Genomic DNA, 25587 nt, shown 5'->3' with positions numbered 1-25587 from the left:
TCTTCTGTCTGTCCCTGTCATTCCTGTTTCCAAGTTTCCTCCCTTTTAAGGACACAGCCATATTGACTCAGGGTCCTCCCAGATGACCTCATCTTAACCTCATCTTCTACAAAGACCCTATTTCCAAACAAGGTCACATTCACAGGTCCTGGGGGGCACAATTCAACCTACCATAGGATGAAGTGCACTGATGTCTACAGCTTACTGTGAATGAATCAAAAACACAAAATGAGTTGATGGAGGGAGGGAAGGCCAGATGGACAAATGTGCAATAGAGTGAAATGTTAATGGCATGATTGAGGTGGGGGTGTATGTGGGAGTTCACTGTGTGGTTGTTTTTACTTTCTGAATACTTAGACATTTTCCTGATAAAATGCTGGGGAAGAAACAGGGTGATGCGGATGACATGGTATGATGAGGGGGGCTTGCTTTTAAAACAATGCGTGGGTGTGGGGAAGTGAAATGGAAGGGGTAATAGGATCAAACAATAAAGGTCTGTCTTAACCATGGTGGGAGCTGGGTATACGGGGGTGCATTATGCCCTCTGCTTTGGGACATATTTGAAAATTTCTATAACAAAATTTAAAACATTTTATTTGCATTTATTTTTTGTTTTATTAAATGTATTGGGGTAACAATCGTTAATAACATTCAGATGTACAACATTATAATTTGACATCTGTGTATTATGAGCTCACCACCCAAAGTCTAGTTTCCTTCCCTTATCATATATTACAATTTAAAAAAAATACTGATAATATGCTTGAGAATGAACACATTAGGGAGATCAGGGAGGGCTTACTTTATTTTTTTGGTTTATTTATTTTGTTCTTTAGATTCCACATATAACTGAGAACATATGGTCTAAGGAGAGCTTACTTTAAATCCCTAAGTCTAGAAGTTCTCTCCTTAGCAGGGCCATTGAATTGAGAAGGATAAGGGGCAGCTATGGGGAAAGCTGCAGTAGGGGTGTAGGGCTGTGTCTGGAGGGTCAGAATGGCCAAGAGGGGGGACAGTGTGGCTTGAGTGTTTAAGCTGGGGAAGGACACCATTGACTGTGTGGAGAATGGACCGTGGGTAGCCAAGATGGGAGCAGGGAGAGCAGCAAGGACGGCACTGCAAAGTTTCAGGTAGGGTTTCCAGGCGGGAATTCCCGCCCATTCTCAGGAATTTTTTTTTTTTGCTTTCCCATTCCCAAATCCTGATATATAAACTGTTTTCTGTTCTCCACGATGAATCGTTTCCACAAAGTGACGGTCAATACTACCAACCACCTGGGTTCAAGGAGCCGATTTTCCCGACCAACTTTTCTCAGGATTCGGGAATGGGAAAGCGAAAAAAATTTCCTGAGAACGGGTGGGAATTCCCACCTGGAGACCCTAGTTCCAGGCAAGAGATGATGGTGATGGTGGCCTACATGGGGCGAGGCAGTGGCGATGTAAGGAGGTGGCTGGCTCTGGGATATGTTGTGCCCTTGGTTTGAGGTGACAGACAGGAGGGATTCTAGCAAGAGTGCCTGGGTGATTGATGGAGGGCCCATTTGTCCAAATGGAAGACGGGGTTAATCCAGTTTTTCTGAAGAAGGTTGAGAGTTGATTTGCTCAGGTCAAAGTGTTAGAAGCTATTGATGGGTCAATCCGTGAGCTCCTTTAAGACAGAGCTGCTGTGTCTTAAAACCAAAATGGACTTTCCCAAACCTCATCTAGACCACCAAATGTGGATTTGTTTGTGGACTGGTCTTAAAACTTAGCAGTGGGTCAACCCCTGAGCTCCAAAATGTTCTTGCTCAAATCTGGTCCTATAATTCTATGCCATCCAATATCAATGCCACTATGAATGGTCTGTGTCTGAGGGCTTGCAATGTGGCCAGTCTCAACTGAGAAGTGCTATAAATAAAAAACCCCGGATTTCAAAGACTTAGAAAAATAAGCATGCCAAATATGTTGAAATGTAATATTTGGGTATATTGGGTCAGATAAAATATATTATTAAAATTAATTTCACCTTTTCTTTTTACTTTTTTTTTTTAATGTGCCTGGAATAAATAGAAATTTATACCTGTGGCTCCCACTGTATACCTACCGGGGGTGCCCAAAAAATGTATACACATGACTGGTATTCATCTTTTGTTATTGGTATATATTGAGTATTACAATTTTAATAGTTTCCCCCCCCCCCCGTTTCTTCGCCTCTCCCGCTCCCCATTCCCATTGTTTCTCAGTCGAGTTGTGTAGGACACAGCTCCCTGGCCCATCCTGGTATTATGAGCCTTGCGCTCCCCTCCTGTGAGGCAGTCGGTTGCCAGTCCTCGGTCGGCTGCTCACAGCAGCTCATAGCAGCTCTCACCGGCTGCCGGCTGCTCACGCTGGCCACTGGCTGCTCATAGTGGCACACAGTAGATCGCGGCAGCTCACACCAACCTCTGGCTGCACACTGCTGCCCAGCTCCAGGGAGAGCCATTGTTCACAATCTTAGCTGTAGAGGGCGCAGCTCACTGGCCCATGTGGGAATGGAACCTGCGACCTTGGTGTTAGGAGCACAGTGCTCCAACCACCTGAGCCACCGGGCCCGCCCTAGTATGTTTTCTTCCTTTCTTAAAATATATATACATTTTTTTTGGCACCCTCTGTATATCAGTAAGCCCTGCTCTATTTCAACAGGGGTCAAGTCCACAAGCTCCTAAGGGGGAGCCATGTCCACTCCACATGCAGGTTTCCCCAAAGGTGAAGTCTCCTTTGCCATTCTGACTCTTTAGACCTCAGACTGCCTTTGCTTTAGACCCTGTCTTAAAAGTTTTTGGCTCCTTCAGCTGCGGCAGCCATTGAGGAACACCAGCCATGGGTCTGCACTACCCCATGGCCATGAGCCTCAACCTGGGCCACAAGTGGCCAAGAACGTGAGCAAGTGGAGGCACAACTGACTCCGCTGCTGGCGCCTCACCCGAGTTCTGTGGGACATGACCCGAGAGGTGTGCGGCTTTGCCCCCTATGAATGGCGCCATGGAGCTGCTTCAGGTCTCTCAGGACAAGTGAGCCCTGAAGTTCATCAAGAAAAGGGTGAGGACACATTTCCTTGTCAAGAGGAAGAGAGGAGCTGAGCAGTTCTTACAGTCATGAGGAAGGCAGCTGCCAAGAAGGACTGACTGAGCCCCATCCCCCACTGTGTGTAATAAAACCTTTTCAGAAAAAAAAAAAAAGTTTTTGTTAATTCATGGGCTCTGGAGGTGGTTGGGAGAGGACTGAGTTCTCCTGTATATTCACACTGAGAACTCAGAATTAACTCCATCTTACTCCAGGTGGGAGAAAGGTGAAGGGTTGGAGGTGGTGGGTGAGAGGAAGGTGGAGAGTTGAAGTGGGTAAGAAAATGGCTTCCCCCCCTTACTTATAGAAGGACTTTCCATGTTCTTGGGACTCTGGCTGTCTCTCTTCAGATTCCTCAAAAAGTGGAGTAGTTAGAACCCCCACTGTGTGTGTGTGTGTGTGTGTGTGTGTGTGTGTGTGATATCTCTATCTATCTATCTATCTATCTATCTATCTATAATTTTTAATGGCATTATCTTCTGGGAGAAAGTGCCTCCTTCCATGTGATGAATGGACCCCTCTAGTCCTTGGATGCTCAACATAGCTTCCTTAAAAAGGACTGTTTTTAGCTCCTGGTCCTAAGAATTTTTTGTTGTTTTTAATGGGGTTGTTCTATGTTCTTTAGGGGCAGACAGCACCCCCAACTGTTATTAGGAATGGACTCTCTTGGTCACTAAAACAGCTGAGTGATGTCTGTCCAGAATACACTTTCCCAAGCCCCATTCCTGGAAACCCAAATGGACAGATCCATTGAACCCGGAAGGTGAGCTCTTACCCCCATTTCCATCCCCCCAGGACTCAGCGTGAACGTTTCGCCAGCCAGGACACTCCACCAAGGCTCATTCCAAGAACACTAGGTTTCAGAGATCTGAAAAGGGTAATGGGTGGGGTTTAGTTCCTCAGTGACAGAAATGGACTCTTCCAGTTCCCTTTGCCCCAAATTGCTCAATAGCCTGGGGCGTTGGAGTTCCGGAGGCTTTGACTTCCCAAAACCCAGTCAACCAAAGCGGGTCTCTGGGGCACTGAAGGGTGGTGGTTGGGCCAACCACAGCAGATCTACCTATTCCTTCCTTTTAAACAGCGTTCTTCAGCACTGGGTCCCATTCTTGCTCAGGAGCTGCAAGTCTGGTGGAGAGATTCACAATTTTGACTTGATATCCATATAATGGCGTTATGATTGCGACAAAAAAAGGCACTGCCTATTAAAAAGTCGTTAAAAGCCAAAATATAATTTAAATTCCGATTCTGACACTTCCTAGCTGTGTGACCTTGGGCAAGTCATTCAACCTCTCTGAATCTCAGTTTTGACCTCTGCTTAATGGGATGAGACTTGAATTACTGTTTCCTCTGCCCTGGGATTCTTGGTCTCCCGACAAGTTAGGTCTCAACTTCTTGGCCGCTAGATAAGGGAGGAGGAGGAGGTGGTGGGGAAATCTTAGAAGATTTAAGGAGAGTAGGTGGAGGAAAGTAGGGAGAAAGGGGAACAGACGCACGCTTGCGCAGTAAACACCTCACGCTTTCTTGCCCCTCCCATTCCCTTCTCTGCAGCAGGGAATTGCAGACGACGCTCCACCTATCCCAGACCAGCTGAGTGACACCTTCCCTTCTCCTTCCTTCTCCACCTTTCATCACACTGCTCCAGCCCACATAACCGCCCAATCGAGGGCGGGAGTAGGACGGCCCGGCGAATCTGCGAGGTCTGCGGGGGCGATCTATTCGCCCATTGGCCCCAGTCAACGCAAGTTCCGCCTCCTCAAACCCCGCTCCCCCGCCTTCCTTCACGCCAATCCCTCCCTTGTAGAGAGCGTTCGAATCCAATCAATATCCCAAGTATCCGCGCGTACGGGGCGGTCCCACAGTACGTAACCGAACTCCGCCCGCCTCTCGGCAACGCCTCCTCCCCCCCGAACGGAAATAGCGGGGAGCTGGACCAATCGTAGCGGCGTGCCTTTGCCCTGCGGCCAATGAGAGAGAGAGTGAGGGAGAGCCTGTGTCTGAGCAGCAGTGACCTGAGCCAATGGACGGCTGTGAGCTCAGACGGCGGAGGGGAGGGAGGGGCCGGGGGGCGGAGCTGCGGCCTGCCAGCCCGCCTGCCTGTCCGCCCGCCCTCCCCCCCCGGCCGGCTCGGCTCCTTGGCGTTGCCTGGGGTCCTTTCCTCCCGATCCCTGTCTGCCAGCCCCCGCTGCGCTGTGCCCTGCCCGGCCAGGCCTGGAGCCGACACCACCGCCATCATGCCGGCCGTGTCCAAGGGCGATGGGATGCGGGGGCTCGCGGTGTTCATCTCCGACATCCGGAACTGTGAGAGCTCGGCGGGGGGACACTGGAGACGGGGAGCGTGGAATTGAGGGGTTCCAGGGTTACAGAGGGGTCCGGGGGATAGAAAGCCATTGGGTCATAGGGGGAAAGGATAGAGAGGACCCGGGGGGAACTTTAGGGTGGGGGGCATGGAGGGGCTTAGGGTGTCATAGAGTGCCTCTTGAGGTGACGACACGGAGTGGCTAGAGGCGTCTGGGAGGGTCTTAAAGGAGAGGAGGCTAGTAAGGTTCCGAGGATGGGGGCATAGAGGTGTCCCTGTGAGTGATAGGCTGATGGGTCGTATTAGCGATGGGGTTAGAGGAATCCCTGATGTAGATACAAAGGGAAGGTGGTGGATGGGTTGGGGGGGTGGGGTGTATTCTGTGGAGCGATAGAGTGGGAGGAGGCTAGAGGGGCCTGGGAGGACGCGAAACATTGGGAGCCTAATCGGGCCGCGCTTGAGGGCCTGGTTGAGAGGTTGTCATAGAGGGAAGAAGCTAGATAGGTCATTGAGGCACTTGGTTAGTACATAGAGAGGGTCTGGGGATGATAGAAAGTCCCAGGGGTTGGGAAAGAGATGGGAAGGTGGGGGCCTATAGCGGGACCCTGGTGAGGGATAGAGGGGCTCCAGGATGGAGGATTGCTCAGGAGATATTGAGGGCAGTGCAGAGGAGGCTTGAGGGGTTACGGAGGGGAAAAGAGGGACTCACGGAGTGTAGAGGAGAGACACTGCAGGTGAGGGTCTTGGCAGAACCTGAGACAGAAAGCTGGGGCCTGAAAAAGGGCAGGATATTATAAAGTAGGGGTTTGGGGGATGTTCCAGAAAGGGACGAGCCCAGAGCTCAAAGAAGGGGCCAGGGAGCCTTAGGAATTTGTGAGGAAGAGCTCTGAAAAGCTGGGGAGAAGAGGAAGCCTGGTCTCAGAGAGGGATCAGGGGTCAGGGAGCATGACAGTTCTGAATCCATAGCCCTCTCCCTTCTGACCATCTCAATATGGGACAGCGAGTACCACCAGGAAGGATTGTCATGGCGATGGGAGGCCTGGCACCCAGTCAGTCCCAACTCCTGGGATCTGGTGTTGGTATTTGGAGCTGCCAAGAGCTTCAGAGGCTGTTCCACATGGGATTTGGGCGCAGCTAGACCTGGGTTTGAGTTTAAATGCTGTCACTCCCCAGCGGTGTGATGATGTGTGTGAATGAGGCCTTTCTCATGGTCCAGGCACCAGGAGGATCTTGGCTATTGTTCTTGTTATTTTGCTGGATCTGAGGAGTGGCCAAGGATCTAGCACATAGTAGGTGTTCAATGAACAGGAAGGGTGGAAACTGTTGGTATCAGGTGGTTGTCATGAAAAGGGGTGGAGCTAGGAGGGGTTGTGGACTAGGTGGGGTTGTGGGCTGTTAGAAGCAGGTGTGCGTTGCCTCTGATACCTACCAGACATGAGACCCTTGGCATGTCACTTAACCTCTCTGAGGCTCAGTTTGATTGTCTGCAAACCTCACTGAGAATAGCATCTTGCCTCTGAAGTTTCATTCATTCATCTGACAAGTACTTTTTAATCACTAAAGTGTGCCAGACACTGTTCTGGGGACTGAGGCTACAACAGTGATCAAAAATTCCTGCCCTTGGGAGTACCATGTCATGAGGGAGAAAATAAACACAAAGAACCTACAATAAATGATACAATGTCAGACTATGGTGTGAAGAAAAATAAAGAAGGGGAGGCAGGCAGAGGGACCCTGGACTGAGAGGGTGCTCAGTGAAGGCCTCACCAAAGAGCTGACATTTGAATGGAGACTTGAGTGAAGGGAGGGAGTAAGCCCTGTGGATCCAGGCAGGGGAACAGTGCATTCCAAGGTCCTGAGGTTGCGGCACACTTGGTGTGTGTTGCCATATGAGTGAGGGGGCCGATGTAGCTGGAGCCAAAAGAGGGAGAGAGGATGGGAGCTGATGTGTAGGGCTTTGTGGGTCACAGTGAGCGCTTTGGCCTTTCCCTGAGTGAAATGAGAGAGGCAGCAAGGTTTTAAGCACAGGAGGGACCTGAGCTGATTGATGTTTTAAAATAATTTCTCTGGCTGCTATGAAGAGCACAGACTGGAGGCAAGAGCGGAAGCAGGGAAAGAATTAGGGCCTGTTGCAGGCATCCAGGGCGAGATGGTATTGGCTCACCTGGGGTGAGAAGGGAGTGGGGAGAAGTGGTTGGATTTGGGATAAATTCTGCAGGATTTGCAAAGGGATTGGATGATGGGGTTAGGGAAGGAAAGAGAAAACAGGTTGGTGTCACTGCAGCACCCCAGTGGAAAGCCAGAGGACAGAGAGGAGACTCCAACTTGGGGGCAGTGGAGGTAATTTTGCCAAATGAATTGGGGCTGGAGAATCAGGGCGTCCCCTTGTCTTTTTCTCATCAAGTATATGTTGAGTGGCTGGTATGTTTCTAGCCTTATTATAGGCGCTGGGGATATAATGGTGAATAGGACATACTTGTCAGTGCCCCTGTGGAGCTCCTAGCCCCATGAGGGAGACAGGTACTGCATAAAAAACGTAGCTGTCCTTGTTACAAACAGTTGTATACAGATATTGATAGCAGCATTATTCATGATAGCCAAAAAGTGTAAACAACCCAAATATTCATCGAGAGATGAATGGATAAACAGATGTTTTCCACCCACACGATGGAATATTATTCAGCCATTAAAAAGAATGAAGTACTGATACCTAGATGCTACAACATGGAAGAACCTTGAAAACATCATTCTAAATGAAAGAAGCCAGACACACAAAAATGTATGATTCCATTTATCTGAAATGTCTGGAATAGGCAAATCCATAGAAACAGAAAGTAGATTAGTGGTTGCCTAGGGCTAGGGGTTGGTGGAATGTGGAGTGACTGCTAAGGAGTACAGGGTTTCTTTTTGGGGTGATGAAAATGTTCTGGAATCAGATAGTGGTGATGGTTTCACAACATTGTGGACATACTAAAGACCACTTGATGCTTTCAAATGGTGAACTTAATGGTATATGAATTATATCTCAATTTTTTTAAGTGGAAAAAAGTTGTAGCTGTCCTAGCAGTGAGGGAGAGGGCCTCAGTGTTGAGAGAATGGGGTTTTGTCTGTTTGCGTAGTTCAGACAATGTGGGGGAGTTAGCCAGGCCAAGGGAACTATGGCAGAGGGACAGCAAGTGCAAAGGTCCTGAGTCCCAGTTGAGACTCTGAGCTACGGCCTAGGACCTGACTTCGGGGAGATCGGCAGAGTGTTTGTCCTAAGAGTGCTGGAGGGTTTCAGGCAGGAGTGAGAGAAAAGAAGGGATGAGGGACATGCTCAGAGATGAGCAGGTGGAGGAGCTGCAGCCATCTTGCTGCAGAATCCGAAGGGCATAGTGGAATTCAGAGAGAAAAATCTAGAAGTAGATAAAAGGCAGGCTCTGAGAAGTAGGGCCAGGAAGGGCAAATTCTGCAGATAAGAAGGGGAGAGGTTGAGGCTGGGTGCAGCCTGAGGGTGTGGTTCTGTCCTGTCTGAGCGGATTCAGCTTCCCAGTCATTTATCTCTGAGAGCTCCCTGGGGCAGCGCTGGGGCTGCCTCCTCTCCAGGGACTCTGCTCCCCTCTGGCCTAAGGAGAGTTTACGAGGGAGTAAATGGGAATAGGGACACTGCGCTGCCGGAGAGCCTTGACCTCCTCCACTAGGACACATCCCACTCCAAGTTGCCACCCATTCCGTCTGTGACACCTACCCCAGCCCCTACAGCACAGGCCCCGGTCTGATCATTCCCTGGGTCCCCAGTTCTGCCCACGTAAGGACCTGGCACAATAGAGTCCTCAGGAGATGTCTGCCGATTGAATGAATGAATGAACAAATGAATCGATCTTTACTGAGTGCAGACTGAGTACCAGACACTGTTCTAGATGATGGGCCTAGAGTAGTGAATGAAAGTCCGCTCTCTTCGGTGTTCATGCTCTACAGGGGAGATGGACCAATACACAAGTTTATTATTTAGGCAGGTATTCAGGTATTCAGACAGGTGGCAGTGACTGTTGGGAGGAAATAAATCAGGGAAGGGGGTATGTGGGGACAAGGTTAGGGATGGTGCTCTCCTACAGGCTGGTCAGAGAGTCTCTCGCTGAAAAGGTGACATTGGAGCAAAGAATTGAATTTAGTGGGTGAATAGGGCCTGCATAAATCTGGAGGAGGACATTCTTGGCAGAGGGAACCACCTGTGCAAAGGCCCTGAGGCAGGACTGAACTTGAAGTGTAGAAGGAACACGAGGCAGAGAAGCAGGAGTTGGTGGGGGTTGCAGTCAGAGAGGGAACTAGGACGTGCAGGGCCTGGAGGGCCTCAGTGAGGACGTGGCTTTTACTCTGAGTACAATGGCAGCCATGGAGAGATTGGGAGCAGAGAAGGGACAGGATTCGACTCAGGTTTTTACAGGATCCCTATGGCCACTGTGCAGAGAACAGAAAGAAGGAGTCCCACTTTGCTGGTTCTCCAACATTAGTGTGCCACTGGGGACCCCATAATTGTATTCAACGCCTGCCCCGTGCCAGGACTGCTCTGGACCCTGCAAATGCCATCAGAAATGGAGCAGCCACACCTCCCTGCCCTTGGGGACCTGGCATTGTAATCTGCCCAGGGTTTATAGATCAACATGTGCCCCCGTAACACGTTAGGTGGCAGCTCAGGGAGGGTTTCAGCTGCATTCCAGCTGGGGAATGACAGGGTGTGACTCGGCTGCTCAAGGAGATTTTTCTCTCCCAGGGGTGGTAACACCAGCACAGTCTAACCCAGCTCTAAAAACGGAAACAGACCAGTGAAATTCATTTTAATATGTTTTATTTACCCCAATATGTGCAAAATATTATTTAAATGTGTAATCAATAGTTTTAATTTTTATTAATTTTTATTTTTTTAAATTTTTATTGCGGAATATTGGGGAACAGTGTGTTTTTCCAGGACCCATCAGTTATTGTCCTTCAATCCAGCTGTGGAGGACACAGCTCCGCTCCAAGTCCAGTGCTGTCCTCAATCTTAGTTGCAGCGGGGAGAGCCCACCATCCCAATGGGGAATTGAACTGGGAACCTTATTGAGAGCTCGCGCTCTAACCAACTGAGCCATCCGGCCGCCCCTCCGGAAGCTCAGCGGCAGCTCGTTGTCTTCAATCCAGTTGTGGAGGGCGCAGCTCACTGGCCCATGTGGGAATCGAAACGGCAACCCTGTTAAGAGCTCGCGCTCCAACCACCTGAGCCATCCGGCTGCCCCTAATCAATAGTTTTTAAATGATTAATGAGACAGTTTACGATTCTTTTTCAATTAGGAGGCTACATTTGCACAGGAAATAGTTGTTCTGTATTAAGAGTTCGTAAAACTTACGATTGGAAAAGTAGATTAATGAAGTACTCAAGTTGCTCCGAATATACTTTTGCAGTAACTGAATCAAGGATCTGTTTTTCAATTTCGATTTATTAAAATTAAATAAAATTAGGAATTTAATTCCTCAGTTGCACTGGCCATGTTTCAAGTAGCCCGATGCAACATTTGGCCAGTGGCTCCATATTAGCACAGGGCCAGCATGTTCTGAGCTGGATCGTGGTCCACAGTCAACAAGCATCTCCCAGAATCCTCTCTGAGGACCTGGGCCTGCTGGGACTTGTGTGGGAGACACATCATGGCAGGATGTATAGATAGGAAATTTTCTTTGCTTGTATTGTAAACAGTAGTTGTCCAGAAGGCTATGAGGGTTCTTGGGTACCAGACAATGCCTGCATTATCTCCATAAAGCCACATTGGTCCATCCAGGGTCGAGTTGGGTTTGTTAGGGTGCCTGTGGTGGCAGTGACAGACCTACCCTTGTGCCCCTGCTGCGTAAACCCTTAGGGAAGGCTTTATCTCTCCTAACCAGAAGCCCCAAGGTAGGGCAGATCCTCCGTGCAGTCAGCAGTTAGTTCCCCGCTCTGGCCTGTAGCACGGGGGTGGCCTCTATTCCACCCACCAACAGCTACAGGCAAAAGAGGGACCACTGCCCTCCCATGGTTCCCCAGTACCTTCAGAAAACCCAAGAGAGGCTGTGTGGTGTGGCCTCCCTGCTGTGCTAGCTTGCAGACCTTTGCACAGACTGGTCCTCCTGCTCAGAGCACACTTCCCCTTATTTCTGCTTAGTCCATTTCAGCCTCATCTTTTGATCCTCAAATCCCAGGAGCTGTGGACCCCCTGGGTGCCTTCCTCCCCCAATCTGATTCCAGTTTCCCAGGCCCCATTGTTTGCCTCTATCAAAACACTCACTATTATCCCGGTCAGCCTCCCCTCCAGTCCAGGAGTCCCCAAGAGCAAGGCCGGTGTGACCCATCCCTGAGCCTCGCCCAGGAAATGTTTGAGGTTAAGGGAATCCCTTTAAAATGTCCCAACATGCTTGCATACCTCCTGTGACTGAGCTCATCCGCCTGTCGCTGGCTGGCCCTGAGTGTTAGAAAGTCATCTCCATTTATAACCCTTTCTCCCATGGGTTACCAGCACCCGTGCGCTTTCTCTGGATACCTGGGCTGTTACTTGCCTCTGGGTCATTGTAGAGGCTGTGCCCTCGGCCAGGATGCCCTCCCTCCAGGGCCGCAGCCCCTTCTCTTTTGAAGACCCGATGCTTTGTTATCTCTGTGAATTCTTTTTTATAGTAAAGTATGTCAGTTATGCAGAAGACAATATCAAATAGATGTGGACAATTTAAAGACTGTTTAACGAAAAACTACACACATATTCTTTAAATCGTCTGTATCTGTATGATACTATTTTCTGTGTAACTGATTACTTCCCTATAAAAATATTTTGATATATAATGTTGCATATAAATAGTATATTAATATATACATATATAGAAAAGCATATCTATTAAGAAAGCCCACGGATCGTATGTGCCCAGTTGGATGAATTTTCCCTGACTGAACACCAGGAGCAGAATTGAGCATCCCTGGCTCTAGGCACCTGGGTGCTCCCCACCCACCTTCCCAGTCCCCACCCCTGCCCAGGGTTAACCCCTGCTGGGTCATTCAACAGCATAGGTTAGTTTCACCTGCTTCTCAAAGCTTCATTTTATTATTATTATTTTTTAACTTTTTAAAAATTTTAAGTGTGTTTTTCAGGACCCATCAGCTTCAAGTCAAGTAGTTGTTTCAATCTAGTTGTAAAGGGCGCAGCTCACAGTGGCCCCTGTGGGGATCGAACCAGCAATCTTGTTGTTAAGAGCACCACGCTCTACCCAACTAAGCGAACCGGCTGCCCCCCCCTTCTCAAAGCTTTTAATAGAGGTGTAAATGAAGGCAAAGAGGGTGCTAGCCTCGGAAATTTAGCTGCCATTCAAATATCAGTCTATCTGTGATAAAGTTTAGGCAGCTACTTTGTGACATGTGATGCATTTATAAAAGCTCTTTGGTTTTTTTCTGGTCCCTACGGAATAGTTTTAATGCAAGCAGTTGGAGCAATTGTGCGGTCATCCTCAGGTTAGGAGTAGAACAGAGCGTGCACACTCGTCCAGAGTGGCCACCATGTACTCTCGCTGGTCACTGCCCTGCCCTGCCCCCAGAGGGAGGTGCTGTCCTAAGCCCTGGGCCACCGTCAGGCGGGCACTCTTCGGCAGCGTGTTTTCGTTCTGGCTGCCCTTACTGTGAACTGCGCCTGAACCCTCCTCATCTTTCACGGCCCTCCTCAAATGTCCTCACCTCCCGCAGCCTCCACCAAGGCCCCAGGCGGTGCCCAGGCAACCTCCATCCTTGCACGTCTCACTCAGTTGTGAGGCGGGACCCCCTATCTGCACCCCACCAGGCCAGGAGTCCCTGGGGGCGAATCAGAAGTGTTGGGTCTGCTTGGGTCCTCAATGTCCAGTGTGGCCCCCCTCAGGCCTGGCCTCCAGGGCCTCAGGAAACATAATTAATAAATGAAGGATCAGATGGCCTCTGGGGCCACACAGGCGAATTCAGACTCATCACTGAAGTGCTGGCCTTTCATCACCTGGGTTCCAGAGAGCTCCCACCCTGGTCCTCGGGCCCTCCACCTCTTCCTGAGGATGGAGAGTGGGTCAATTGTGACTTCTCAGAGCTCTTATTCCCGTCTTCATGCCTTTGCTGAGCTTGGACACTCGGTAAACCCTTGGAACATGGAGTTGCTACCCAGAAAAGTGGCAGATGCTATCCTGGTTCTCAAGTGGCAGACCTAGACACCCCCAACTTGTGCTCTAAGGGAGGTGACCCAGGCAGTGTGGGAGCCCAGAGGAGTCCCACCAACGGTGCTGTCGATGGACTTACAGTGTAAGCCACACACATCATTTTAACTTCTCCAGTGACCACAGTTATTTTTTTAAAGTAGAAAGAAATGGGCAAAATTAGTTTTAGTATGAGTTATTTTACATTTTTTTTCCACACTCAGTTTTCTAAGTCCTGTGTGGCTTTGCCACTTAACAGCCCATCTCAGTTTGGAACAGGCATGTTTCAGGTGCTCAGGAGCCACCTGGCTGATGGCTGCTGTATTAGACAGTGCAGTTTGGGGGTCTGCTTGGCACTGATGAGGAGGTGCTAATCAGAGGGGGCTTCCTGGAGGAGGTGATAGCTGAAATAAAGCTTGTGGGAGCTTCCCTGGAAGGTCGGCATAGGAGGTGAGGCCAGATTTCTAAAAAGAAGGAGAGCACATACTCTTGCTTGTTTATTCAATTATTCACTCATTCATTCAGTGCATAGTCAAGCCTCTCAGGTGCTTGGCCACATGCTGAGGGATGCAGATGACACAGCCATGGGTCAAATGTCAGATAACCAGACATTTACTAGACGCTCCCTCGTGATGCTTATAATCTGAAGTGAGCCGAGGTTAGACAGTAAAAATAAATAAAATAGTTACATGGTGTGAAATGTGGATTTTTTTTTTTTTAAACGATGGAAAAAGAAGAAGAAGCCATTGACTTTAAAGAACTGGTCAGGAAAGGCCACTTGGAGGAGGTGACAAGAGCTGAGACCCAAGTGACGGGAAGATAGAGAGATGGGCACAGGCAGTGAGCACAGCATGTGCAAAGGCCCCTGAAGTAGGAAGGAATATACAATATCCATGGAACGGGCGGAGGCAAGGTGGTGAGGGGTGACATTGGCGGGGTGGCCAAGGTAGGCCCAGAGGGCTTTGTAGCCATGGGGTGGAGTCCCCTCGGCTGGAGGCAGGGCAGCCAGCAAGGAGGCTGCTGCAATGATTCGAGTGAGCGAACATGGGATTTGGACAATGTGATCATCCAAGGTGGAGGTGGCTGGAGACATGTTCTGAAGATTGAGCCCAGAGGCCGTGGCGATGGCTTGAATAAGCGGATAAGGATGCCCAGAGTTCTGTTTGGAGATGCCGAGTGAATGGTGGAGCCTGTCACGAGTGAGATGGGGAAGGCCGGCTTGAGTGGAACTGGGGGATGTGAGGAGGAGGACAGTGCTTCTGCTCTGAGGGAGGGGCCTGGGCAGCAAGGAGGAAGCAGGGGCCCTGCCTGTACGGTTGGGGAAGGCCGTCTAGAGAGGGTCTTGTCAGAAGTGTAGGCATGGCGCAGACACAGGCTGGGGAGACGGAGGAAGTGGGTGTGTGGACCAGGTGGGAAGGGACAGGTTGTGGGGAGGGACAGGAAGAGAGCGGGGAGCTCAGCACCCAAGCGTCTGGCCTGGTGACTGGGTGGTAATGGGACCTTTATTGAATTGGTAACTGAGGGGGAAGAGCAGGTTTTCAGGAGACGCTGAGCTCAGTGGGGTGTGGTAGGAATCAGGGTCCTGTGGCACAGCTAGAAGGCAGCTGAGCTCTTCGTTCATTTGTCCATTCATTCATTCCTTTGTCACATATTTCTTGCCAAGCCAGAGCTGGGGTCTGGTGCAGGGGTAACCAGAGCTGTGGGTAGGGCCAGAAACTTCAAGGAAGAGTATCGTTCAGGGGTCACAGTGGGAAGAAGAAGTCAGGGATCTCCCCTAAGTGTGTGCCAGGCTTTTCCTCTGGGTTATAGAGACCAACGAGCCTCAGTCATCACCTCCCTGAAGCTCCCAGCTAGAGATGGGGCCCATGCCTGGCCTCAGCCCTAGGGCCCAGGGCCCCAGAGTGGAGAGAGTTTGCCCTTCCAGCTGAGAGGGACCTTGCCAAGAAACGTGAGGGCAGGTGGCTCAACTCTCCTGGACCCTCATCACTCGCCCTGCCTTCTCCCCAGGTAAGAGCAAGGAGGCGGAGATTAAGAGAATCAACAAGGAACTGGCCAATATCCGCTCCAAGTTCAAAGGTAGCTGGGGCCCTGGACTCCTGGGTCTGAGGGAGGAGGGGGCTGGGGGCCGGGAACCTGGGACTTGCAGGTGTGATCCTTCCTCATTTTGCCTCCCATTTCCTCCTTCCTCTGGCTCCAGGGGACAAAGCCTTGGATGGCTACAGTAAGAAAAAATATGTATGTAAACTGCTCTTCATCTTCCTGCTTGGCCATGACATTGACTTTGGGCATATGGAGGCTGTGAATCTGCTCAGCTCTAACAAGTACACAGAGAAGCAGATAGTGAGTCTGGGGAGAAAGGTCTGGGAGCCAGGACTCTTGGGTCTGAGGGAGGAGGGCACTGGGGGCCTCCAGGGTGTGAGGGCAGAAGAGCTGAAAGTACAGGCTCCAGGGTGTGAGAGTTGGGGCTTGGGTCAATCAGCTACAAAGCTCTTGACCCTCATCTCCCGCCCCACCCTCCAGGGTTACCTGTTCATCTCGGTGCTGGTGAACTCGAACTCCGAGCTGATCCGGCTCATCAACAACGCCATCAAGAACGACCTGGCCAGCCGCAACCCCACGTTCATGTGTCTGGCCCTGCACTGCATCGCCAATGTGGGCAGCCGGGAGATGGGCGAGGCCTTTGCTGCCGACATCCCTCGCATCCTGGTGGCTGGGTGAGGCACTGGGGACCTGCGGTGGAGGGAGGATGAAGGAGACAAGGCCCAGACATGTTTGAGGTTAAAAGAGGCACATGCCCCAGGTCTTCCATCCAGGATGTGGGGCTCACATTGTACTTGGAATCCTAGTGCTTCTGGTGGCAGCCCTGTGGTTGTATCTTCTCATCTCATCAAGTCAACCGTGGGAGGCAACCTCCCAGCAAAGCCAGTGGGGAGTCTGTCTGACTAACTGACCTTGACCTTTAACACTAGTATAGAAGAGGTGTTAACCTTCAGTTATGTTGGTGACAGCCCTCCAGAACTTCTGCATCTTCTCCATTCATTCATTTAACAAACATTTATTGAGCATCTACTATGGGTGAGGCACTGTGCCAATTGCTGGGGATATAGTCATGACCGGAAATGGACCTGGTCATTGTCCTCGCAGCATTCATAGTCCAGAGTGGGAGATAAACATTTGAATAATTACAGGATGAAACATATAATTCTTCTCAGAACCATGCTGTGGAGCACAGGAGCCCCTAAGGGCATTTACTACGGGTGCCTGACCTAGCCTGAGGGATCAGAGAGGGCTTCCCAGAGGAAGTGGCATCAGGCTGAGACCTAAGCGAGGAGGAGTCGTTGGCCATGGAAAGAGGAAGACATAAGGCGCAGTGGGGTCAGACTGTGTGATAATTCTGAGGCAGGAGGTTATTCAGCAAGTATTTCTGGAGCGTCTACAACGTGCCAGACACTGTGGGGAGGCAGGAGTGAGCAGCTGGGACTCTTGTGCCCACGCTTGGGGAGCTTACATGTAGGGGGGACCGAAAAACGAACACGTAACAAAGAAGTAAGATGAGTACAGACAGTGACAAATGCTCTGATAAAAACAAAATAGGGTAAAAAAAAATAAAAAAATAAAAAAATAAAAAAATAGGGTAGTGGGGGGCAATAAGTGGTGGGGGAGACTACTTAAATTAGACTTGTCAGGGAAGGTTTCTCCAAGGAAATGATGTGTAAATTGAGACTAGAATAATAAGGATACGGTTATTCAAAAATGTTGGAGAAAGCGTATCCCAAGCAAAAGGAGGAGCAAGTGCAAAGGCCCTGAGGTAGGCATGAATTTTCTACATGTACGGAACCAAGAAATAGTGTCTATGCCTGGAGTGAAGTGAACAGAAGAGAGAGTGAGCAAGGGGAGTTTGGATTTTATTGTAATTGATGTGGGAGGCAATTGTGTTTCAAGAAGGTGGATGATGTTAGTGGCTTTGTAGTTTTAAAAGATCACTGGGCCTGGTGTGGGAAAATGTAGGGCTTGTATTTCTGGCAACTGTGGACTAGATTCCTGACTAGGACTGTCACTGAAACCGAGCTATCAATGTTGGGGAGGAAAAGAAATGTTCTTTAATGAGTTCATGAGCTAGCAAGAAAGTAAGGACAGGCCATGAGCTAAGAGGGGCCTGGCATCTAGGGAGAGAAGCAGAATCCCAAAGTCAGCTTTTGCTTAGAGGGCCTTTGCTAAACTGGGTGTACCTAATATTGGTTTGGGGGCCCTGTAGCCTCTGGAAACAGAAAACAAAGCTTGTCCAAGGAGAGCCTCCAGAGGCCACACTTCAAAGTGAGGGTGACCTAGAAATAAACCCCCTTAGGGGCTATAAGCAAAATTACCTGTTTTGAATCTTGGCACAGAGCAGCCCACACTCTGGTTTTCAGCCCAATTTCCCCCTACCTGGCTCCTCCACAAATCCTTAAGCCAAGCTTTAATTTAAAGTGATGCAAACTGGTAGTAGCCCAGTGCCTGACAGAAACAAACAAGCTTTTTTGGAGAAACCCACCTTCACCAGTAGCCTCAAAGATTTCCACAGAAGCTCCGAGTTACATGAGTAGCTCACAGTCAAAAATCCCTAAACGCAGGATGCAAGACACCATGAGGGAGAACCAGCAGAAAGAACACATAAAAGAACAGTTGAATTGGAATTTTCATACAGAATATAAAATAAGTATGTTTAATATGTTCCAAGAAATATGAAAATGATTTAAACATAAGAGAAAAGTGTGAGCTATTTTTTAAAGTGGAAAATACCACTGAACTTTAAAAAATTAAGTCGTTTTGTTTAGCAGCAGAATAGACACAGTCAAAACAGAATTCAACAGGCAGTAGAGCTGGAGAAATTAATAAGAATGCTGCCCAGAGAAACAAAGAGATGGAAAACCTAAGAGAGGTTCAGAGTGATGGAAGATAGAGAAAGTCTGACATAACGCTATTTAGAGTTCTAGAAAGAGAGAAAGGAGAGAATGTGACAGAGTCACTGTTTGAACAGATAACGACTGAGAACATTCCAGCACCAACGAAAGAGGCTGACCCTCAGATTCAAGTAGACCAACAAATCATAAGCAGAAATAGAGACTGCAGTGGGAGGAGGTTGTCTGTGGGAAACCACTGAGAACGTCTGTTGCCATCCAGGTCAGAGCTGATGGTGGCCGGGACCTGGGTTGTAGCGGCGAAGGCAGTTAATTAGAGGGCTCTATTTTGAAAGGAAAGCCAACAGGATGGGTTACATGTGGCGTGAACGAAAGAGGCGTGAAGTTGAACACGTGGGTGAGTGATGACAACTGGGGAGGACCAGTAAGTGAGAGCAGGATGCAGAGTTGGGTTTGGCCATGTTGAATTTGAGATGCTCATTTAGTTATTAGGTAGAGCCGGCCAGTAGGCAGTTGGATGATAGGGAGTCAGGGCCAGAGAAAGAGACCTGAGCGAGACCTGCACTGTGCACAGAATAGGATGCAGGCTACACACGAGTATGTGCTTTTCACTTTTCTAGTTGCCATATTAGATGAAGTAAAAACAAACATTGAAACTAATTTCAATATTTTAGTTGAACCCAATCTCACCAGAATCTTTTCATTTTGACATTGTATCAACATCAGAATTTTCACAAGCTATCTTACAATACTTTTTTTTGCTAAAATATTGTAATATCTTACAGTATTTTGCTAAATCTTTTAAACTTAATGTGTAAGGTACACACACATCACATCTGAGATGGGACTCGCCATAGCTCCTGTGCCCAGTAGCCCCGTGTGGCGGGGGGTCACTGTATCGGACAGTGCAGGATGGATGGTGATTAAAGCCCCTGCCTTATAAAGTCCCCCAGAGAGGACCTGAGCAGAGAAGAGAAGCGACCGGAGGCTGAACCCTGGGGTGACCCAGCGTGTCGACATCTGGCTGGCCTGAGAGATGGGAGGAAAATGCAGTATGGGCCATGGCTTGGAATTTGGAGAAGAAACTTTCACAGAGGAGGGAGTGGGCAGTTGTGGCAAGTGCTACTGACAGTTTTGGTGTTGTTTTTAAATTTTTTATTGGGGAATATTGGGGAACAGTGTGTTTCTCCAGGACCCATCAGCTCTATGTCAAGTCGTTTTCAATCTAGTTGTGGGGGGTGCAGCTCTGGCCCATGTGGGAATCAAACTGGCGACCTTGGTGTTATGAGCACTACACTCTAACTGCTGAGCCAACCGGCCACTCACCTTTGGCTCAGCTCCAAGCTCAAGCTGTTGTTTCTCATTGGCTCATGTGGGAATCCAACTGGCAACCTTGGTGTTATGAGCACTGCGCTATAACCACTGAGCAAACTGGCCATCCTATTGACAGGTTCTTTAAGACAGGGACGGGCAGTGGCCATTGGCTTGGGTAAGACAGGTCGCTGGCCACCCTTTGCTGGAGAACTTGGTGCCTACTGAGAGCTGAGAAGGAGGTCAGCGTGACAAATGCATATTAACATAAGTAATATTCCCATTTCACACGAAGGAATCCAGGCTGGGGTTCTCTTAGTGTAGGCTGGGCTTTCCACACTGGAAACTTGGCTTTGAGAGTGACTGGGGCACAGAGGAACTTCTTTTTTTTAGGTAGATTTTTTAAAAAATTGAGATCAAATACACGTAAGATAAAATCCACCGTTTTAACTATTTTAAAGGATAAAATTTTGTGGTCTTTCCTACATTCAGTGTTGTGTAACCACCACCACTATGGAATTTCCGAAAATTTTCATCACCCCAAAAAGAAGCCCCTATACCCATTAGCAGTCACTCCATATTTCCTCTCTCCCAGCTCCTGGCAATTACTAATCTGCTTTCTGTCTCTTTGGATTTGCCTGTTCTGGACATTTCAGATAAATGGAATCACACAGTTTGTAGCCTTTTGTGTTTGGCTTCTTAGTCTTGGCTTGTTTTCAAGGTTCATCCAGGTTGTAGCGTGTGTCAGGGCTTCATTCCTTTTTTATGGCTGAGTAATAATATTCTATTGTATGGATGGAGCACATTTATCCATTCATCAAAAAGGTTCCACCTTTGGCTGTTATGCATAATGTACACATTTGTGTGAATTTTTTCAGTTATCTTGCATAGATGCCTCGGCATGGAATTGCCGGGTCATGTGGTACCATGCCTTTTTTAAAAAGAAGAAACATTTGCAGTTCAGTTCCCCGTTCATGTCCTCTACACCATCTCTACATCGTCCCCTCCTCCCTTCCTGGTCCTCTGAATTCGGTGGTTATTATACCTGGGCACACCCCCAAATTATGTAGTGTTAAACTTGGCCTAAATAGCACCACATCTCTGTTTAGCTTAACCAAGTTGATAAATAGCTCTGACACCTTCATTTGGCATTTGACTGGGCATTCCCTGCCTGTAACTGGAGATGATAATAGAATTCACCTCCTTAGAGGGCTGTGGTGAGGATTCAACAGGTTGATACATAGAAGCACTTAGAACAGAGCTTGACCCAGAGTAAGGGCTTGTGAGATGTGAGCGCTGATGGTGAGGGTGAAAAGACCACCGTTAATCCAGCCTTGTCTGGTGGAGAGACCTTCCGCTCTTTTCTGGTTTTAATCTGATGAGTCAGGCAGTGAGTGTTCTCGGGCTGTCACCTTGCACACCCCAGGGTGGGACATTCTGTGCAGAGATTTTGTCTTTTCTCATTAAGTTACTCAGTTTTTTGCTCACCTGGCACCTTACCAGAGAGCCCTTCCTCCAAAATAGCGTCCCCAGCATGCCGTGCTCATACCTGCCCTAGTTGGCACCACAGCACTGAACCCCAGCAGCATCTGGTGTGTGTGCTTGGATTCACATGGCTCCGGCTGGAATGTAAGCTCTGTGAGGACAGACGTTTGGACCAATTTGTCCACCACTCTATCCATAGTGCTATAGCTGTGCTGGTGAATAGTAGGAGCTCAATTTGTGCGTAGTGAATGCGTGAAGGTGCTGAGCCAGGCTTGATATCGGGCTCTGCTAGTGACCCCCGGAGGCTAGAGATGCAACTCATTTTGCAGTTGAAACTAAGGCCAAGGCAGCACCAGATTGGATCCTGGGTCTGCCTGGCTCTCTCCACCTCTCTGGCCACCCTTCCTGGGAGGAGCAAGAGAGGAGGGGAGGTGTGCAGGGCCGGGGTCACACTGACCTCTGCCTACCCCACGTCTGTCCTCAGGGACAGCATGGACAGTGTGAAGCAGAGTGCAGCCCTGTGCCTGCTGCGGCTCTACAAGGCCTCCCCTGACCTGGTGCCTATGGGCGAGTGGACGGCCCGTGTGGTGCACCTGCTCAACGACCAGCACATGGTGAGGCCCCCGTGCCCGGCGCCCAGAGGCCTTGGGCCGCTGCCCTGACCCCACCTGCAATCCCAGGGCCCCCCACATCTGTCTCCGCCTTCACCCAGGTACCTAGAGACCTTGGGCCAGTCTCCCCAGTCCTCATCACCCACCCAAGTGTCCAGAAGGACCCCCCTCTGTCCCTGCCACCTGCCTGGCTATGCAGAGGTCCTGTCCAGTCTCCCTAACACCCAGTACTAATGCAGCCCCTCAGAAAATGCAGCCTCTGTTCCTGACACCCCCAGCGCCCGTCACCTGCCCAGCCAGCACAGAGACGCTGAGCTCTGTCACCACCCCCTATACTCCCAGTCCTTCTGTAGTCCCCACCCACCCTCTGTTCCGCACCCAGAAGCCTGGGCCCTCCCAGGGATACTCCAGGCACCCAAGTCAGTGCTGGCTATGGTCCCCGAGCCCCAAAACACCCACTGTGACACCTGTACATACCCAAGCCCCCCATCTCACACCCCAATCCTTCGTGTTCCTGAGTCTCTGCTCTCAGATCCACAGCCTGCACTCTTGTCCCCAGTCTGACCCTCTCCCAGGGCCCTGACCTGCCACTCATCTGCCCCTGCAGGGCGTGGTCACAGCCGCTGTCAGCCTCATCACCTGTCTCTGCAAGAAGAACCCAGACGACTTTAAGACGTGCATCTCCTTGGCTGTGTCTCGCTTGAGCCGGGTGAGTGTGGTCTCAGCGCTAGCTTCAGGAGGTGGTCCTGGAGTCCCTGTCCCCTGGGGCACCTCTCTGGTTCCCCTCACCCTCCCTGAGAGGGAGCCCAGCCTGGTGATTATGAACTCAGGTTCTGAGCTGGGTTGAACCCAGCTGGGTTCAGCCCAGCTCATCCACTTCCTGGTTCTCTGGCCCTAGACAAATGGCTTCACCTCTCTGGGCCTTAGTGGTCCTCTCTGTTCAATGGGGATGGCTGTACATTATCTGTATAAAGTGTTTGAACAGGGCCAGGTGCGTGGTGAGCACCCTGGAAGTGAGAGCTGCCATCCAGATTTCCTTCCTCTTGCCCCCTCTGCTTCCTTCTTCCTTGTCCTGCTTTCTCTGCTTTTCTTCCCACTCCTCTTTTTCCCATGCATCTCCCTTTCACTCCTTCCTTCTGCTCCTCTGCTCACCCATGCCCCTGTCCTGGGAACATGCCCTGAGGCATTCTGTGTGCCCAGCTCTGTGTGGGCTGACACAGGGGACACGGATGAGTCAGACCCCAGCCCTCTAGGATCCCCTTGTCCTGTTTGGGGAAGGGGTGTGTGGCAGGGCAGGTTGACTCAATCACAGATTATCATAAAAGGGATGGTTTGTGCTGTTGTAGAGGTAGCACAGGGCTTTGTACACCCCCAAAGGAAGCACTTAACCCAGTTTGGGAATCCAGGAAGACTTCTTGGGAGAAGTGTCTCCTGAATTGAGACTGGGAGTAAATATAAACATATTCTGGGCAGATAAGAAGTGGCCTGAATTCTCAAGCAAGAGAACAACATACCAGCTCATTCATTCAATCATTTTTCATTTATTTTTTCATTCATTTACCACCCATCTGAGGACTCCCGTTCTCCAGGCTGATAGGGGAAGACACACAGGGACAGTGGGGGCAGGGCCCATACTTTCATGGAGGTGGCATAGAGCACGCTTCCTAGAGAAGGAGTTTTCAAGGTTGAGTAGGAGTTTGCCGTGAGGAAACAAAGTCACATGCCCTTTCACTCATTCTCTACCTGGTCACTGAGCTTTTCTCATATCTGACCCGGTATTAGGCTTGGGGACCAAATTCTTGCCCCTGAGTAGCTTCTAGTCTTGGGGAGAACTGCAAGGCAGCCGTCTCTGGGGCGACGTATGTGATGTGTGCTCTGGTGGACGTAGCCTGGGGCATGGGGAGGCGCAGAGTTGGAGTCAGGAGCTCACAGAAGGGAATCACAATGGCAGGGACTTCCTGCCCCCCTGGAACCTGCCCCCCGATACCAGCTTTACTTAGGAAACTCCAGTGGCCCTGGCTTAGCCCAGATCCACCTGGTCACTCAGTGTGTGCCTGAGGACTCCTCACTCCCCTCCTGAAGTCTCAGGTCCCGCCATCCCCACGGAAAGGCAGCATTTGCTGTGTCCCCTTCCATGCCTCACCCTCCTTTTTGCCCCCAGATCGTCTCCTCGGCCTCTACCGACCTCCAGGACTACACCTACTACTTCGTCCCAGCACCCTGGCTCTCGGTGAAGCTGCTGCGGCTGCTGCAGTGCTACCCGCCGCCAGGTATGGCCGAGTCCACCAGGCTGTGCTCTGGAGCCTCCAACCCTCTCCTGGGGCAGGTGGGTGGGTGCTGGGGGTCCGTGTCAGGATTTTGCTGAAGAAGCCGGTGCCACTAGGGTGCTGAGCACCTGCCGTGGGCCAGGGACCTATGTGCAGCCCTGAATCTTCACAGCCAGCTGTGTGGGAGCGTGTGTGTGTGTGTGTGTGTGTGTGTGTGTGGCTATGTGTGTCTGTGCGCATGCCTGCCTCTGTATGCATGTTGTTGTACGTGCGTGCATCTGTGTGTAAGCGCATACATTGTAATGGAATATATGATGCCGGCGATGCCAAAGGCCCACCCCTCTCCCCCACCACCAGCCTGGGAAAGCCAGTGATGAATTCTGTTGTGTGGTCCTGGGAACGACTCTTGCCCTCTCTGGGCCTCTTTCTCATGCTGCAAGGAAGAGTTTGGGCAGAACCTAAGCCAACCTTCATCTCACAAGCCCCATCTCATAATATTGGGGTGTGCCCAAGGCAGGCATCTCACCTACTCTGACGCTCTGCACTAAGCAGATGGTGCTGGGCAGGGAGGGGATATCTCCAGTTTATTTCCAAGTAATTTGATAAAGTTTCCAACATACAAACAAATAGAGAATACTCATCTCCTAGACTTCACATCTTTCTTGTATGCATGGTCTTACTTTGTTACGTATTCCTGAAATGTTTAAGTTAATTACAGACATCATGATGTTTTTACCTTTAAGTATTTTGTTACGCATTTCTCAGAACTGGTGATTTTCATTCACAACAGCAATTCTATTCACAACAGCTCACACTTCAAACTAACAACAACTCCCTGATGTTCTCTGATCCCCACTGCAGTTTTTCCTAATTTCCCCCAAATATCTTCCACAGTCAGGTTAAGCTAGAATCTAATCAAGATATAAGTATCGAATTTGATTATTATTTCTCATACATCTCTCTTAATCTGGAAGATTTACCTCCTTTATTCCAAGACATTGGTTTTCATTCAGCTGTTTATTGTGAAACATTTCAAGTATAAAGGTAACTTGCGAGTACAGAGTATAACGCACAGTGTGTAACACCCACATGCCCTCTTCCGAGGCCCCATGGAGCTTGGGGCCCATGTTAGCACTTGGCTGTATTTGGGCCCTTGCTTGCTCCCTCTCAGACATAACAGTTGCTGAATTACTTGAAAATACATTGTAGACATCATAACACTCCCCTCCCCCAAAACATGTCCGCACATGTCTCCTAAGACCAAAACACCGTGTAAAATCACAGTGCCCTTGTCACAGCCCAGAAGATTCAAAATAACCTCAGTCTCATTTGCTATCTAGGCACCAAACTGCCCCAATTGTCCATAGCATTATTTTTATAGCTTAAACTATATAGTACATTCTAGGACGATAAATGAAATCTGATTACGTCTTTGTCATTTTTTTCAGTCTGGAATAGTCCCTC

The 25587-nt window shown here is 49.6% G+C and overlaps 1 protein-coding gene and 1 pseudogene across 2 annotated transcripts in view; both read left to right on the top strand.

The window, feature by feature from the left end:
• The first annotated feature begins 2837 nt into the window (after window positions 1–2837).
• LOC141567683 (large ribosomal subunit protein eL36-like) lies at window positions 2838–3142 on the top strand (annotated as a pseudogene).
• A 2031-nt stretch (window positions 3143–5173) lies between these two features.
• Window positions 5174–25587, top strand: part of AP2A1 (adaptor related protein complex 2 subunit alpha 1) — a 27893-nt gene continuing 7479 nt past the window's right edge. For both annotated transcript variants that reach the window (XM_074316076.1, XM_074316075.1), the window contains exons 1-7: window positions 5174–5378; window positions 15559–15627; window positions 15749–15891; window positions 16072–16265; window positions 21730–21859; window positions 22464–22565; window positions 24018–24126. In XM_074316076.1, coding sequence (XP_074172177.1) covers window positions 5312–5378; window positions 15559–15627; window positions 15749–15891; window positions 16072–16265; window positions 21730–21859; window positions 22464–22565; window positions 24018–24126 — 814 coding nt within the window. In that variant the 5' untranslated portion in view covers window positions 5174–5311. The remainder of the gene's footprint in view (window positions 5379–15558; window positions 15628–15748; window positions 15892–16071; window positions 16266–21729; window positions 21860–22463; window positions 22566–24017; window positions 24127–25587) is intronic.

This window comes from Rhinolophus sinicus, linkage group LG11 (genome assembly GCF_036562045.2).
Source record: "Rhinolophus sinicus isolate RSC01 linkage group LG11, ASM3656204v1, whole genome shotgun sequence".
In the NCBI taxonomy this organism is placed as follows: Eukaryota; Metazoa; Chordata; class Mammalia; order Chiroptera; family Rhinolophidae; genus Rhinolophus; species Rhinolophus sinicus.
This window is presented reverse-complemented; position numbering and strand designations above follow the sequence as displayed.